Source organism: Notolepis coatsorum (genome assembly GCF_963971535.1).
Source record: "Notolepis coatsorum genome assembly, chromosome: 12".
Taxonomy (NCBI): Eukaryota; Metazoa; Chordata; class Actinopteri; order Aulopiformes; family Paralepididae; genus Notolepis; species Notolepis coatsorum.
In genome coordinates, this window is record NC_140176.1 from 49,184,552 (window position 1) to 49,203,325 (window position 18,774).

Genomic DNA, 18,774 nt, shown 5'->3' on the forward strand with positions numbered 1-18,774 from the left:
TTAATACAGCTCCGACAGTGAATAGGATATTAATATCGGGAAAAAAAAAGAAAAACGAACCAAAAACAGTGAACAGGAGGTCTATTTGTATTAAAAACAATATTGTTTTTCATTTAAATGTCTGGAAGAGCTCAAAAATAAAAATGTCAAATGATATTTCCATTGCCTTTTTTTTATTTATTTAAATGTTACTGATTGTGTTAAATGGGCATATAATATCATCTCATATCGATCGCAGGCACCTGAATCGAATCGTATCGTGGCAGACTGTGTGATATCGGATAATATCGTATCGTTGTCCAAAGAATCGATATCGTATCGTATCGTGATGAAACTGGTGATTCCCACCCCTAAATTAGTACTGTTATCACAGTGCTGTTATCTGCTGTTATCACAGTGCTGTTATCACTGCTGTTATCTGCTGTTATCATAGTGCTGTTATCACTGTTGTTATCACTGCCGTTATCACTGCTGTTATCACTGCTGTTATCACTGTTGTTATCACTGCTGTTATCACTGCTGTTATCACTGCTGTTATCTGCTGTTATCACTGCTGTTATCGCTGTTGTTATCACAGTGCTGTTATCACAGTGCTGTTATCACAGTGCTGTTATCATAGTGCTGTTATCACAGTGCTGTTATCACAGTGCTGTTATCATAGTGCTGTTATCACTGCTGTTATCTGCTGTTATCACTGCTGTTATCTGCTGTTATCAGTCACTGGTGTTATCATAGTGCTGTTATCACAGTGCTGTTATCATAGTGCTGTTATCTGCTGTTATCACAGTGCTCTTATCATAGTGCTGTTATCACAGTGCTGTTATCACAGTGCTCTTATCATAGTGCTGTTATCATAGTGCTGTTATCATAGTGCTGTTATCATAGTGCTGTTATCACAGTGCTGTTATCACTGCTGTTATCTGCTCGTATCATAGTGCTGTTATCATAGTGCTGTTATCACAGTGCTGTTATCATAGTGCTGTTATCACTGCTGTTATCATAGTGCTGTTATCATAGTGCTGTTATCATAGTGCTGTTATCACAGTGCTGTTATCTGCTGTTATCATAGTGCTGTTCACATAGTGCTGTTATCATAGTGCTGTTATCACAGTGCTCTTATCATAGTGCTGTTATCATAGTGCTGTTATCATAGTGCTGTTATCACAGTGCTGTTATCACAGTGCTGTTATCACTGCTGTTATCTGCTCTTATCATAGTGCTGTTATCATAGTGCTGTTATCACAGTGCTGTTATCATAGTGCTGTTATCACTGCTGTTATCATAGTGCTGTTATCATAGTGCTGTTATCATAGTGCTGTTATCACAGTGCTGTTATCATAGTGCTGTTATCATAGTGCTGTTATCACACTGCTGTTATCATAGTGCTGTTATCATAGTGCTGTTATCAGTGTTGTTATCATAGTGCTGTTATCATAGTGCTGTTATCACAGTGCTGTTATCATAGTGCTGTTATCATAGTGCTGTTATCATAGTGCTGTTATCATAGTGCTGTTATCACAGTGCTCTTATCATAGTGCTGTTATCACTGCTGTTATCATAGTGTTGTTATCACTGCTGTTATCATAGTGCTGTTATCATAGTGCTGTTATCATAGTGCTGTTATCACTGCTGTTATCATAGTGCTGTTATCATAGTGCTGTTATCATAGTGCTGTTATCACAGTGCTGTTATCATAGTGCTGTTATCATAGTGATGTTACCATAGTGCTGTTATCACAGTGCTGTTATCATAGTGCTGTTATCATAGTGCTGTTATCACAGTGCTGTTATCATAGTGTTGTTATCACAGTGCTGTTATCATAGTGCTGTTATCACAGTGCTGTTATCATAGTGCTGTTATCATAGTGCCGTTATCACTGCTGTTATCTGCTGTTATCACAGTGCTGTTATCATAGTGCTGTTATCACTGCGGTTATCTGCTGTTATCATAGTGCTGTTATCATAGTGCTGTTATCTGCTGTTATCACAGTGCTGTTGTCATAGTGCTGTTATCATAGTGCTGTTATCACAGTGCTGTTATCATAGTGCTGTTATCAGTGCTCTTATCACAGTGCTGTTATCACAGTGCTGTTATCTGCTGTTATCACAGTGCTGTTATCTGCTGTTATCACAGTGCTGTTATCTGCTGTTATCACAGTGCTGTTATCTGCTGTTATCACAGTGCTGTTATCTGCTGTTATCATAGTGCTGTTATCACAGTGCTGTTATCTGCTGTTATCACTGCTGTTATCTGCTGTTATCACAGTGCTGTTATCTGCTGTTATCACAGTGCTGTTATCTGCTGTTATCACAGTGCTGTTATCATAGTGCTGTTATCTGCTGTTATCACAGTGCTGTTATCTGCTGTTATCACAGTGCTGTTATCTGCTGTTATCATAGTGCTGTTATCTGCTGTTATCACAGTGCTGTTATCATAGTGCTGTCATCTGCTATTATCACTGTGCTCTTATCATAGTGCTGTTATCTCTGCTGGTATCACAGTGCTGTTATCACAGTGCTGTTATCATAGTCACAAAAAAAAGATAAAAGTACAAGAAGGCAAACAGCATAGTGCCTTCTTGTACTTTTTTCTTTTTTTTCTTGTTATTGGCTCTTGTTGATGTGTTTTGAACATGATATCTATCCTTGTCCATCTTCAATTTTTCGTTATAGTGTTTGCCTTATGTCTCTGATCTTGTTTTGTGTTCTTTTTCTTAACCATGTTTACATGTGTTATCGTTCATATTTGATTATGGACATTGATGGGACGGGAGTGGAACTTCATACAAGCCCTTTGTTCCCTCCTAGCACTGTTTTTAAATAATGTGCTAAATAAATAATGTTATCATAGTGCTGTTATCATAGTGCTGTTATCACTGCTGTTATCATAGTGCTGTTATCACAGTGCTGTTATCATAGTGCTGTTATCATAGTGCTGTTATCATAGTGCTGTTATCACAGTGCTGTTATCATAGTGCTGTTATCACTGCTGTTATCATAGTGCTGTTATCACAGTGCTGTTATCATAGTGCTGTTATCATAGTGCTGTTATCATAGTGCTGTTATCACTGCTGTTATCTGCTGTTATCTGCTGTTATCATAGTGCTGTTATCACTGCTGTTATCTGCTGTTATCATAGTGCTGTTATCATAGTGTTGTTATCACTGCTGTTATCTGCTGTTATCACAGTGCTGTTATCATAGTGCTGTTATCATAGTGCTGTTATCATAGTGCTGTTATCACAGTGCTGTTATCATAGTGCTGTTATCACAGTGCTGTTATCACAGTGCTGTTATCTGCTGTTATCACAGTGCTGTTATCATAGTGCTGTTATCACAGTGCTGTTATCTGCTGTTATCACTGCTGTTATCTGCTGTTATCACAGTGCTGTTATCTGCTGTTATCACAGTGCTGTTATCTGCTGTTATCACAGTGCTGTTATCATAGTGCTGTTATCTGCTGTTATCACAGTGCTGTTATCTGCTGTTATCACAGTGCTGTTATCATAGTGCTGTTATCTGCTGTTATCACAGTGCTGTTATCATAGTGCTGTCATCTGCTGTTATCACTGTGCTCTTATCATAGTGCTGTTATCTCTGCTGGTATCACAGTGCTGTTATCACAGTGCTGTTATCATAGTGCTGTCATCTGCTGTTATCACTGTGCTCTTATCATAGTGCTGTTATCTCTGCTGGTATCACAGTGCTGTTATCACAGTGCTGTTATCATAGTCACAAAAAAAAGATAAAAGTACAAGAAGGCAAACAGCATAGTGCCTTCTTGTACTTTTTTATTTTTTTTCTTGTTATTGGCTCTTGTTGATGTGTTTTGAACATGATATCTATCCTTGTCCATCTTCCATTTTTCGTTATAGTGTTTGCCTTATGTCTCTGATCTTGTTTTGTGTTCTTTTTCTTAACCATGTTTAATGTGTTATCGTTCATATTTGATTATGGACATTGATGGGACGGGAGTGGAACTTCATACAAGCCCTTTGTTCCCTCCTAGCACTGTTTTTAAATAATGTGCTAAATAAATAAACTAAACTAAACTAAACAGTGTTGTTATCACAGTGCTGTTATCATAGTGCTGTTATCATAGTGCTGTTATCAAAGTGCTGTTATCATAGTGCTGTCATCTGCTGTTATCACTGTGCTCTTATCATAGTGCTGTTATCTCTGCTGGTATCACAGTGCTGTTATCACAGTGCTGTTATCTGCTGTTATCACAGTGCTGTTATCATAGTGCTGTTATCTGCTGTTATCACAGTGCTGTTATCTGCTGTTATCACAGTGCTGTTATCATAGTGCTGTTATCTGCTGTTATCACAGTGCTGTTATCATAGTGCTGTCATCTGCTGTTATCACTGTGCTCTTATCATAGTGCTGTTATCTCTGCTGGTATCACAGTGCTGTTATCACAGTGCTGTTATCATAGTGCTGTCATCTGCTGTTATCACTGTGCTCTTATCATAGTGCTGTTATCTCTGCTGGTATCACAGTGCTGTTATCACAGTGCTGTTATCATAGTCACAAAAAAAAGATAAAAGTACAAGAAGGCAAACAGCATAGTGCCTTCTTGTACTTTTTTCTTTTTTTTCTTGTTATTGGCTCTTGTTGATGTGTTTTGAACATGATATCTATCCTTGTCCATCTTCCATTTTTCGTTATAGTGTTTGCCTTATGTCTCTGATCTTGTTTTGTGTTCTTTTTCTTAACCATGTTTAATGTGTTATCGTTCATATTTGATTATGGACATTGATGGGACGGGAGTGGAACTTCATACAAGCCCTTTGTTCCCTCCTAGCACTGTTTTTAAATAATGTGCTAAATAAATAAACTAAACTAAACTAAACAGTGTTGTTATCACAGTGCTGTTATCATAGTGCTGTTATCATAGTGCTGTTATCAAAGTGCTGTTATCAAAGTGCTGTTATCATAGCATTGTTATCACATCATGTCAGGTCATATATCACATATTATATACTGTTACATCACATCACATTCTAGAAAAACTGTAGTTTCAGTTCCCAATGAATCCCATTTATGAAACATTATATTGGTATTTGGTTCCTAAGCAAACTACTGGTGGTAACCAGGGTGCTAGAGATTACATTTTTGTGTTGGTGACCCTATTGTATGAAAACCATAATAATACCCATGCATACAGTAATACACCCCCATGTCCACAATCACAGTAAAGAACGCCTGACCTGGTTTTATCGCTATACCAAATTCTATGTGATGTCTGACAAATTCTTTATCTGAAAATAAATTATAAAACGTATGCCTAATAATGAGCAGCAGCAGGACTTGTCAGACAATAAGTGATTTCAATATGATTAATGATTCAGCTGCTGAGTCCTCACCATCCTGTCCCACTCTCTACCGACAGCTCCAGGACTGTGTCAAGGTGCTGGCAGCAGTCTGCTCTGAAGAGCACGTCCACGCTGCACCGAGCCAGAGGGGGCAGCGTACCGCTACATGGCTCCACCGAGATCTATGCACCAACACAAACTCCATACAGTAAGATAATAATAGACTTATAATAATAACAATAAGAATAACACTAATAATAACAAAAATTATAATAACAATAACAATTATAATAACACTAATAATAACAATACTGAAAACTAATAACAATAATAATAATGACAATAATAATAATAACAACAAACAATAATACACTAATAACCAATAATAAAATAATAGAGACAGCCACTCTACCTCCCGAGCCACTATCGCCCCAAATATTCGCCACCAATATTCGCACCCGCTGTACCTGTGAGGGCTGGAGGAGGTCCTGCTGACCGTCCCCCCTCTCCTCCAGGGTCCAGGAGGCGTCCAGCTGGCTGGTGTTGGTGAGGACCACCACGGTCCGGGCCGGTTCCCCCAGCCTCAGCAGCCCCAGGTCCAGACTGGGTTCACTGAGGGTCACCACAGGACCCTGGGCAAGACAGAATCCCATCACAGCTCCCTGTCACACTCTGTCTAGTACACTATGGAGGGTACCACCAGCTCCCTGTCACACTCTGTCTAGTACACTATGGAGGGTACCACCAGCTCCCTGTCACACTCTGTCTAGTACACTATGGAGGGTACCACCAGCTCCCTGTCACACTCTGTCTAGTACACTATGGAGGGTACCACCAGCTCCCTGTCACACTCTGTCTAGTACACTATGGAGAGTACCACCAGCTCCCTGTCACACTGTCTAGTACACTATGGAGAGTACCACCAGCTCCCTGTCACACTCTGTCTAGTACACTATGGAGGGTACCACCAGGAGGAAAGCACTGAGAGTATCGCACATGGAGGATGGGGATTTGTGAAATATTCACTATTGTATCACCTTATTCACCAACAAAAATATAGTGTTTTTGAACTGCAGCGTAAGAGGAAGATTATCACCAGCAGCAACCGTTTTGTAGTAGCAGGGTATCTGCAGGTTTCAACAAGTTCAATTTAAGACTTTTTAAGACCTTTTTAATACCACTTTCACTACCATACTAGCAAAATAAAAACGACATAGCGACACTTGCGTGCCAATTTTCATTCTTGCACGTTCCATACAAGCTCTCGCCAGACACACCAAGCTACAGGTAGCACCGCAAAAAACAACGACTTGAATACAAAAACATTTCATATATTTTACATTATTTATTTCATCTTCCGACAGCCAGGCTGCCCCCCTAAAAATTGTATACCTGATCAAATTAAATGTAATACTTTTTAATACATTTTAAGGCCTTAAATAGAGAATTATGAATGAATTTAAGACTTTTTTTAGTACCCTGCAGATACCCTGCATAGGTCTCTGGCTGGGCCTTACCTTGAAGCTGACCTCTATGGCCAGAGCGATGGGCTTTTCATGGTGCCGGACGTGGCACAGCAGACTGGACATGACCCTCTCTGTTCTTCCTCCGGTCACAACAAGGTCCAGATCGAAACATTCGTTCACCTCTGCATTCAAACCCAATGCCCACCAATTAATCAGCCAATAACCCGATCATTAAGACAAATCAACAGGTTATATTTGTTTAACACCAAAGCTGAACTACTATGATATTATGAGATATAAGCATGATGTTGTATTGTGTAATATACCGATGTCACCAGCAGAGGGCTCTACTTCTATAATGTGACGGCCGCTCATCTTCTCCCACTGGAAGCTGATGCAGGATTTGCTGTGGTTCCACATCTTGCATACAGAGACACAACGGGAACAGGCTGAAAAGTCTAATACTGACATGCAGGGAACTTGCAGGGAACTTACAAAGGACATCGAAAGTGTTGCAGGTTAAAGGGGAATGTCACTATTTAAATAATTCACATAATTTAGGCTATTCCTGAGCCCCAGGGGAGTTCAGTCAATACTTGTGAAGATGCACCACCCTCTCATAAATCTGCAAATCAGAGAGAACCCTTGAGTTTGTGATGTCACCTGGATGTAAAATATACTATATTATAGAATGATTATATATATATATATATATTATAGTAGTGAATTACTGTAGACCCCTCTTGGCAATAGCAACCCCTCTCCTATCCCCACTCAACTCAAACCCACGCATTAGACCAAAACAAACTATTTAAATAAAGTGCAGTACCAAGGTCGCTGTTTGACGGCATTACATAGGTGACATACTCCTAAGGTGACTAATATTAGCAGTTATCTAATAGCTAATAGCCTACAGTACCTTGAATCTCCTGCGGGTGGCAGTGCCAATATAAAGTTCTCCTGGGATGTGAATGGCGTAGGGCTCCAGCAAGATCTTGTAGGGCTCTGTCGACCCCTTGGCCTCTATCTCCATGGCGATGAAATCGCTCATCCTGGACCTGGGGGCCATAGTCTGAAGGGCGCTACAGTTCCCACAGACCCAGAGACGAGCATCAATCATTTTATTTATTTTTTTTTTCAATTTAGTCGTTGTGCCAATTCCCCCCCTCCCCTACCTGGTTGTTGTGCGCATGTTCTCCTACTGGTCAGTACAAGGGAACCCTGAAGTATCCGCACGCTTCCTCCGACACGTGCGGCGACAGCCAGTGGCTCTTCTCACCTGGCAGCGAGGGCTCTCATTGGTGAAGTGTAACGCGTGGGAGGTCACGCTGCCTTCCTCAAGTCCAGACCTGACCTGTAGGCGTCGCTGTCCACAACGCCAGTTTCCCACCCACGGCTTCCCTCCCCCTAACCCAGCCAAACGAGTTAGTATAGCGATCAGCCCAAGCCAAGGCAATGCTGACTCCGGGAGTCGAGACCGCAGCCTCTTGCATTGGTGACAAGCGCAATCTCCGCTACACCACCTGACCGCCAATCAATAAATTTTTAACACCCATACATGATAAGAAGTACATAAGAACGCTTTAGTTTGGAAACATAAACATGTTATATCAAGATGGTACTAAGGTAGGGATGGGCGTGAGTAATTGATTACTCGAGTACTCACCGTTTCAACTGAACTCGAGTGGTTTTTGAGGGTGCTCAGTTTTTTTTCTTTTATCACCAAAAGTGCTTGTTTGTGCCACTGATCTCGCCCTGAAAGGCGTGAGTTGTTGCATGAAGACAACACTGGTCAGCTGTGGAGCATGAGAGCGTATCGCAAAAACGCTATTGCGTTGAAAGCTACCTTAGTGTTACCTAAAAGATAAAAACAGCAGTTCATGTTTGTGCATTACCAAATTGTGCCAACAACATGTCGCCCACTTTGCATAGCGTTCATAGATTATTGATACGGACATGCCGTTCCATGAGCAGAGAGACCTGCTGCAGACAGAGTGGAGGTAATGTAATTATTACAAATGGTAACTGACTGTTTTGACTGACAATACGCATCAAGCATCAGGTATATTGCTGTGCATTATGTCCGCGGAGCGAGACATAATAAAATCAGTAGTGTCTGTCTGTGTGTGTGTGTGTGACTCCATGAAATATCTCGTTATTGCAGCTGTCATTTGTTTTAAGATGCATTCTAAAATATGATTTCCCTAAACAATTACTCGAGCACTACTCGAGTAATTAATGCGAGTACTCTATCTGGGAAAACATTACTCATGCCCATCCCTAGTTTTAGACAACCATGTGTCAGTTTCTCTTTGCCATGCACACCTGACCTACAATTGACCTATCGCAAGTTTGTCCAAGGGAAGCAACATTTGTGATTGGAGGATCAAGAAAAGAAAGGCGGGGCTTGAGATAGGTCAATCACAAACAGTAGTAGCTGTGTTGTGAAACTAGGAAAACGCACTTCAGAGCTTGTCCAAACAAGGCTATTTTGTATGTATTGTATATAATACAATACAAGTACATCATATTTTAATATTAATACTGTCTAACATACAGTAGGCCGGAGACAAATGTCTAAAGGCATTTTCATCCGTTTCACTGCTCACACAGTTACTGCTGTTTGCCTTCGTAGGACAGTCATGTCCACTATTACACGTCATCTCTAAAATGTGGGACGGAGGACGTTACCCGTCACTGGGCGGCTGGGGCACCTCTGGCACGTCCTTCATGACCAGGTGGCAGACACTGTGGTATTCCTTCAGCTAGAGTGAGTAACAGGCACAGATGAGCAGGTATTCCTTCAGCTAGAGTGAGTAACAGGCACAGATGAGCAGGTATTCCTTCAGCTAGAGTGAGTAACAGGCACAGATGAGCAGGTATTCCTTCAGCTAGAGTGAGTAACAGGCACAGATGAGCAGGTATTCCTTCAGCTAGAGTGAGTAACAGGCACAGATGAGCAGGTATTCCTTCAGCTAGAGTGAGTAACAACAGGCACAGATGAGCAGGTATTCCTTCAGCTAGAGTGAGTAACAACAGGCACAGATGAGCAGGTATTCCTTCAGCTAGAGTGAGTAACAGGCACAGATGAGCAGGTATTCCTTCAGCTAGAGTGAGTAACAGGCACAGATGAGCAGGTATTCCTTCAGCTAGAGTGAGTAACAACAGGCACAGATGAGCAGGTATTCCTTCAGCTAGAGTGAGTAACAGGCACAGATGAGCAGGTCTGCTAGAATGCAGGACACGTTGTCCTCCGGCTCACATGAGGAAATACATTTAAGATCAGGGTAATTGAGTTTGATAGCGCGGGACTAGGGATGCTCGATATTGTTTTTTTTACCGATACCGATATACCGATATTGTCCAACTCTTAATTTCCGATACCGATATCAACTGATACCGATATATGCAGGGTTTCCCCCCCAAAAAAACGGAATAATTTCAGGTAATTAACATTACATATCTCTTGTCGTGTAATTAACACAACATTATGCATACTTTGACAAATAAAATAATAATTTGTTCTTACTTGCTTGCCTGGGTAAATAAAGGTTAAATAAATGTAAACAAATAATATATATATATATATATATTTTTTTTGAAAACCGATACCGATATTTTTCATTATTACATGGCGTTTTCACATTCGCCGAAATGCTTGATTGTGATTGGTCAATAGCGCTCGGTTGCCCCTAGCAGCGGTCCGTTATTACTCGATAACGGACCGCTGCCAGGGGCAACCGAGCAATAATGACCGCTGTTCGCAGCTGGAGCAATCAAGCCCACTGACACACACTGCATCAGTGCAACCGAGCAATAATGACCGCTGTTCGCAGCTGGAGCAATCAAGCCCACTGACACACACTGCATCAGTGCAATCAGACACACCTGCCGGCTGGCGGCGATGATAATAATAATAACTTTATTTGGGCTGACAGAGCCACAGAACAACTGCGTCTGCATTTGATCTCGTCTTGTCGATGGTGTAAAATGAATTAGGTATATTGTTAGTAAGTTAGCCATGTAATAAGCGGGATAATGTATAGCCTATACTCGGTCATTGTCGCAAAATAATTGACCTTCACTACGCTCTGTGTCAGTCAATTATTTTGCGACAATGACCTCGTAGCTATACATTATCCCTTACATATCACATTTTTATGCCAATATCGGTAGGCTGATAATATCGGACATCCCTACGCGGGACCTATTAGATGACCAACGCCACAAGCACGACGCTACGTACAGAAGCGGTATTGTAACGGTTGGTCGGCTTATGGGTTCGGTCTGCTCGTGCACGTGGCATGTATGTGTTAGTGAACAGGCAGGCAGGCAGGCAGGCACCCTGCTTCTACCCTGGAGCCCTGCCATCACCCCGCTCTACCCCCCCTCACCTTGGACTCAGCTCCCCTCTAGCCCTCCCGTCTGTCTCCTGCCTTCCTCTACCCTGGAGCCCTGCCCCCAGCCTGCTCTACACCCTCTCACCCTGGACTCAGCTTGGCCCCCTCTCTACCCATCTCCCTTCTAGTCCTTCTTCCCAGCCCAGCCCAGTCCTTCCCCTGGCTCTCTTTACCCCAAGACCCCCCTCAGCCTGGACTTGCAATAAATGCATCCTTGTCTGTGTTTTACCACTACCTGCCTGTCTGTGTTCTGTGCTTGGGTTCCCTGCACTGGTCCTGACATTACGTACAAAGCCTGGAACCTCTCCATTGACAATGAACATTGGAGACTTGATTTCGTGGACCCACAGAATGTTTGTGCTTGCCGTGTTCTCAGCACCTCTATGGAACTCTTGCCATTCACTGTCTATGGAGCAGCTCCAGACTTTCTACTTTCTTTCTGGTAATAATGAGGTATAAACTACTAGAGGATTTGATTGAGTAGTTTGGACTATAGGAATATCAAACATGCACGAAATCTTAAATTAGGTGTAGGTTCCCCTTAAGTTAGACTCCATAGAAGTTGACTAAGGTAAAAGTAGGCTACTCAATTCCTTAGTAACTTTAATTTAACTTAGTAATTACAGACAAATAGTCTGTCTTGTGTATATGAATCTCCCCCAAAGAGATTAATAAAATCATATCGTAGAGTAATTGTAATTAATAACTTTCCACCTCTGATCACAACGTGAATACCAGTGTTTGCAGGAGAAGAAGATGGCGCGGTCAACACTAGTCGCCGTCAGGTTAGCTAAGCAACGATTGTGTGTACTTTTTGTTATTGTGTTTATTTTTAGTACTTTTTTTATAGAAACGATGCTGGCATCGACAAAATATGATCGCCAGTCACTGATTTAAACTCCAGCCTGAAAGAAGGGTTTAACAACACTTTTTGCCAAAACTGGCCACCGGAGATTCGGCGCGACAACAAAGGCAATGGCGGTGTGACCAAACGAAAACACAGAGGATGCAGAAGTGGAATTAAGAAGAGACTGAAAGGTTCTCCTTACCGGCCAGGAATCCCTTCAATCCTGCTGGCAAACATCCGTAGCATGGAGAATAAGATGGACGATCTCCGGGCGAGGGTCCGTTACGATCGCGACGTGAGCGATTGTAACATTATGTGCTTCACGGAGACATGGCTCAAAGCAACCACACCAGACCACGTAATCTCTCCGTCGGATTCCTTCTCAGTCTTTCGAGCAAATCGCATGGAAGAGTCCGGCAAGAGCGTTGGAGGAGGACTATGTCTTCTGACCAATAACAACTGGGTCAATCCGAAGGAAATAAAAATTCTGTCCCGTTCATGCTCGCCTGACCTAGAGCATTTGTCGATTCAATGTCGCCCGTTTCACCTCCCCAGATAATTCGGCGGTGTACATTCCACCACAAGCGGATACCGTCAGGGCCCTGGCGGATCTTCAGGGACATCTAATTAAGCAACAGAACAAGCACCCAGACGCAGCCATGATAGTAGCCGGTCACTTCAATCAAGCGAATCTGAAGAGAGTGATGCCAAACTTTGTTCAGCACATCGCTTGCACCACAAGGGGAGGAAATACGCTCGACCACTGTTACACCCCGTTTAGAGCCGGTTACAAGGTAGTACCGGCCCCTCCATTAGCGGGAGCTACAAGCACATCTGATCACGACGCCATTATGCTCATACCCGCTTACAGGCAGAGATCACGTGACGCTGTCGTGTCACGTGAGGTAAAGAAGTGGTCCGACCAATCAGAGGCCACGCTACAGGACGCACTTGATGACGTAGACTGGCTGATGTTTCAGACTAGCTCAAGTTGCGTCAGTGAGTTTACTGATGTTGTCGTGAGTTTCATAACAACACTAGCGGATAGCATTGTACCCACGAAAAAGGTTTGGGTCTTCCCGAACCAGAAACCGTGGGTTGACAGTACCGAGTGGCTCTGAGCGCTCGCACCACTGCTTATAACCTGGGCAGAGCGTCAGGAAATATGGAAGAGTATAAGGCTACAGTCTATACTCTGCGCAAGGCTGTGAAGCTTGCTAAGAGGACATACGCTGACAAGATAGAGGCACAAATGGCCCAGAACGACACAAGAGGTTTATGGCGAGGACTACGGACGATAACTGACTACAAAGTCAGCGCCCCTCAATGGGGAGTGCAGACGCCTCTCTCGCGGACCAACTCAACTCCTTTTACGCACGGTTTGGTGCAAACAGTGGCGACGCTAGCTCACAGGCTAACGACGTCACTGACGCACCGGTCGGCGTGGAGGGGCACTCCCTCAGTGACGGAACACAGTGTGAGAAGAACATTTATGCGGGTGAACACCAGAAAAGCAGCTGGCCCAGATGGGATAACAGGACGGATACTCAAGTCCTGTGCTAACCAGCTAGTCCCAGTGTTCACCACCATATTTAATCTATCCCTGGCTGAGTCCGTGGTCCCTGCCTGCTTCAAGGTGTCCACTATAATACTGGTACCAAAGAAATCCTCCCCAACAGGTCTTAATGACTACAGACCGGTGGCACTCACCTCTGTGATCATGAAATGTTTTGAGAGGCTGGTTAAGGATTACATTTGTGCCTCCCTACCCAGTGATATGGACCCTTTGCAATTTGCATACAGGCCAAACAGATCCACTGACGATGCGGTCTCTCAAGTACTACACAGTACCCTCTCTCACCTAGACTGCCAGAAGGGGGGCTATGTGAGACTGTTTTTCATTGACTATAGTTCAGCGTTCAACACCATAGTCCCCACCAGACTGGTGGACAAGCTGATCGAGCTGGGTCTGAGATCCGCTCTGAGCGCCTGGATACTGGACTTTCTGAGTGAAAGGCCCCAGGCGGTCAGGGTGGGGGGTCAGACCTCCAACACCATCACCCTGAGTATCGGGTCCCCCCAGGGCTGTGTTCTGAGCCCCCTGCTGTATTCACTATACACACATGATTGTGTGGCCAAGTTCAGCTCCAACTCCATAGTGAAGTTTGCGGACGACACAGTGGTGGAGGGGCTGATCTCTGACAACGACGAGAAGGCCTACTGGGAGGAGGTTGATGCACTGGAACGCTGGTGTCAGGGCAACAGCCTGCTCCTAAACATTGGTAAAACCAATGAGCTGATTGTGGATTTTAGGAGAACACAGCAGGGGACACACACACCACTGAGGATAAACGGGGCTACCGTGGACAGGGTGAGCAGCTTCAAGTACCTGGGGGTCCACATCTCAGAAGACCTGACATGGACAACACACATAGACTCAGTTGTAAAGAAGGCGAAGCAGCGCCTCTACCACCTGAGACAGTTAAGGAAGTTCAGAGTATCTGGGAAGATACTCCAGTCCTTCTACTCCGGAGCTGTAGAGAGCATCTTGACTGGAAACATCACTGCCTGGTATGGAAACAGCAAGGCACAGGACAAGAAGGCCCTACAGAGAGTGGTGCGCTCAGCTGAGCGTACTACGGGTATTGCACTACCACCCCTGCAGGTCTTATATAACAAGAGGTGCAAATCCAGAGCCTGCAGAATAATGAAAGACCCTCACCACCCCAACAACAGCCTGTTCAAGCTGCTGCGGTCAGGCAAACGCCTGCGAACACCAGCAACTAGGACAGAGAGACTTCGGCTCAGCTTCTTCCCCCAGGCCATCAGAGTCTTGAACACCGAACTCTCCACACACAAGCACACATGAGCACACACAGAACACACAAACTGTATACGCTCACACACTAACAGTCACTTTAGCATGAACACACACACACATGCTGCACACGCTCAACTCACGGTCACTTTACACAATGGAAAGGTCACTTTAAAAAAAAGAACGGGAGTGGTTCTTGTATAGTAAATAGATGGATATAACAAGTTAGGACACACAGTATAACTGTAGATTGTATAGTATAGCATTGTACAGTAGTGTACATAAGACCCAGTGCCTCACCCGTAGCTAACATTCGCATTGCACTATCGCAGGACCTTAGCATGTCTTACCATGCTTTTTGTAAACTTTATGTACATTATACCTGTTATGTCTATTCTTATTACTTGTATTATTGTTGTATTATTGCACAAATGTCTTATTCTCATTCCTTTCTTATTACTTGTATTATTGCACAATCGTTGCGGGCATGACCTCCCGCATTTCACTGTATGCTTGTATGCCGTGACAAATAAAACTCTTGACTTGACTTGACTGTACCTCCGTCGGGGAGTAGGTGAGCAGGAATTCGTGATCCTGGCAGGGGGACAGGAGGCCTGTGAGGGGGCTGACGTGGAACGCGTCATCCTGGGCCAAGTGGTACTGGATATGGGAGGGGAGCCATGGCTGCAGGTTGGGCTTCATGATCTGCCAATGGAACGGCAGCTCCAAGTGGCTTCAGAGAGAAAGTGACAGAAGAGAGAGAAAGAGATCCCACATCTTGCTGCCCCAAATGTATCAACATGCCACAACCTGAATGATCTAGAGTCACGCACGCACGCACGCACACACACACACACACACACACACACTCTGTTCCTACATATGATCCCTGACATTACTGTTAATTATCTCCACCAGGCCTGTGTGTGTGTGTGGTCATAACTCCTCCGCTGTAAGGCCAATTTACACGAAGGTTGGTACAGACATCCATCTATCCTCACACAAATCTACTGAGCACACCTTTCTAGTTGGGGATTCATGTCAATAGGCTACTGTATCCGTTAATCTTCCTCTAAACATGAATCCTTCATCAACACTCACTCTCTCACACACACAGACAAATACATGCATGAGATATTCTGTGTATATATATATATATATATATATATATATATATATAATGAATATAAATATATCTTATTAATATTCATCTTAATTACGTATTTGATAACATATTTGAAATCTTGTGTTTACAATGTTACTGTTAATGTTACTGTTTTACTTTGTTCCTTTGCTTTGGCAACATTGTTATTGAAACTTTCATGCCAATAAAGTCTTGAACTGAATTGAGAGAAGAGGCTGAGAGAGGTGTGTGTACACTACACTCTGCCCCTTTTCACATTAATGTGTGGATGGAAATGAAAAGGACTCTACCTGTGTATTTGATCCTACTGTTTTTACCGACCAAAATGTCAATAAAACATTTATTTAAATTATTTAGGATTTTGTTGTCTGAGGACTACACTCTATCTTTCTCTATTATTCTATCAAACTGATAAAAAGATTCCAGAAATGGAATGTGAAATGACAAAATGTCCTCCATCCTGAAGAGTTGTCCTGCTCTGCCTTAGTGAGCGTCAGTGGGAGGGAAGCTTACGTGTTGTTCCTGATGACCAGTTTCTTCTGCAGCACAGAGTGGGGGTTACAGGGACTGAAGCGCACAAAGTGCTCCGCGGTGGCGTCGCGCAGCTCCCCCAGACCATGACCCTCCACCTCTCCAGACACCAGCTCCAGAGCAATCAGCTGGCCATCGCCTGCCACGCACACACACACACATATACATATATAGATGTATGCAGAGGCACATGCATTATACGCAAACTTAAAGGTGATATATATATAACATTCCACTAGAACACCAGCATGTCATTTATCCAATCGGGTAAAAAAAAAAAAAATATTCTAAATGAAGATGCAATCTCACTTTACCTATGGTATTGACCACTTCTGGAACGGATTCAATTCTATTTGATTTATTGTGATACTTTTTAGAGGTACAACAGGTGATAGGAGTCAGTCAGTGATTCGATCAGCAATATATGTCTAACACCGAGTTATCATTATTAATACCAATATATATATGATGTTTTACGCTCCTAAATCCCTGTAACCATCAGAATGCTTCACCTTGAATGGTGATGTCTTTCACCTGGCAGTTGTCACACACTATAGTGAAGACCTGGGAGCACTTCTCAGCAGTGGTGGGGAAGAAAACCACCTGAGAAGAAATCAGACGCAGATGTAGACGCAGATGTAGACACTGACACAAACACAGATGTAGACGCAGACACAAACACAGATGTAGACGCAGACACAGATGTAGACGCAGACACAGATGTAGACGCAGACACAGATGTAGACGCAGACGCAGATGTAGACGCAGACACAAACAAATGCAGACACCAATGCAGACGCAGATGTAGACGCAGACACCAACACAGACACAGATGTAGACGTAGACACCAACACAGACACAGATGTAGACGCAGACACCAACACAGACACAGATGTAGACGCAGACACAGATGTAGACGTAGACACCAACACAGACACAGATGTAGACGCAGACACCAACACAGACACAGATGTAGACGCAGACACAAACACAGACATAGATGTAGACGCAGACACCAACACAGATGTAGACGCAGACACCAACACAGACACAGATGTAGACGCAGACACCAACACAGACACAGATGTAGACGCAGACACCAACACAGACACAGATGTAGACGCAGACACCAACACAGACACAGATGTAGACGCAGACACCAACACAGACACAGATGTAGACGCAGACACCAACACAGACACAGATGTAGACGCAGACACCAACACAGACACAGATGTAGACGCAGACACCAACACAGACACAGATGTAGACGCAGACACCAACACAGACACAGATGTAGATGTAGACGCAGACGCAAACACAGATGTAGACGCAGACACCAACACAGACACAGATGTAGACGCAGACACCAACACAGACACAGATGTAGACGGAGACGCAAACACAGACACAGATGTAGACGCAGACACCAACACAGACACAGATGTAGACGCAGACACCAACACAGACACAGATGTAGACGCAGACACCAACACAGACACAGATGTAGACGCAGACACCAACACAGATGTAGACGCAGACACCAACACAGACACCAACACAGACACAGATGTAGACGCAGACACCAACACAGACACAGATGTAGACGCAGACGCAAACACAGACACAGATGTAGACGCAGACGCAAACAAATGCAGACACAGAAGTAGACGCAGACACCAATACAGAAAGAAACGCAGACACCAACAGACACCAGCACAGACGCAAACACCAACACAGACATCAACACAGATGCAGACACCCACACAGACACATACTGTAAGCATAAACGTTCCCGCTGCCGAGAATAATTCTTAGCGCTAAAATCTAAGTACCAGCTGACACTGAGTTGATCTGTCTCGTTTACTGAACAGAACGGACGACTCATGACAGACTCACCTCCACTACAGTGGCCTCACCAGGCTGCAGCTCAAACAGCGAGGGGCTCAATGCGAAGGGTGGCTGCTCCGCAAAGCTGCTTTTCACAACAGACTAGAGGTGAAGGGAAGAGACACACTTTCCATTGGAACGAACAGTCAATAACAATAACAATACTCTACTTCAATATTTAATTTAAAGGGACATTTCACATTTTAGTTGTTTATTTTTCTCCAGCAGGTGGCTTGCCGCTAGTCGTGCCCTTTTTTAATTGAATTGAATACTTTATTTTGACACAAATCGTATGACAAAAAAAACATTTTAAAAGACAAGACAATAACAGTGTCAATAACGCAGGTCAAAAATGGATAAAA

At 43.5% G+C, this 18,774-nt stretch overlaps 1 protein-coding gene across 1 annotated transcript in view; it reads right to left on the reverse strand.

Moving 5' to 3' along the window:
* Positions 1–18,774, reverse strand: part of dlec1 (DLEC1 cilia and flagella associated protein) — a 97,285-nt gene that overhangs the window by 55,561 nt on the left and 22,950 nt on the right. The window contains exons 11-20 of the mRNA XM_084325834.1: positions 18,422–18,514; positions 17,035–17,125; positions 16,505–16,661; positions 15,406–15,580; positions 9,474–9,547; positions 7,702–7,864; positions 7,109–7,202; positions 6,834–6,964; positions 5,784–5,948; positions 5,368–5,498 (exon numbers count right to left, since the gene is read on the reverse strand). Coding sequence (XP_084181960.1) covers positions 5,368–5,498; positions 5,784–5,948; positions 6,834–6,964; positions 7,109–7,202; positions 7,702–7,864; positions 9,474–9,547; positions 15,406–15,580; positions 16,505–16,661; positions 17,035–17,125; positions 18,422–18,514 — 1,274 coding nt within the window. The remainder of the gene's footprint in view (positions 1–5,367; positions 5,499–5,783; positions 5,949–6,833; positions 6,965–7,108; positions 7,203–7,701; positions 7,865–9,473; positions 9,548–15,405; positions 15,581–16,504; positions 16,662–17,034; positions 17,126–18,421; positions 18,515–18,774) is intronic.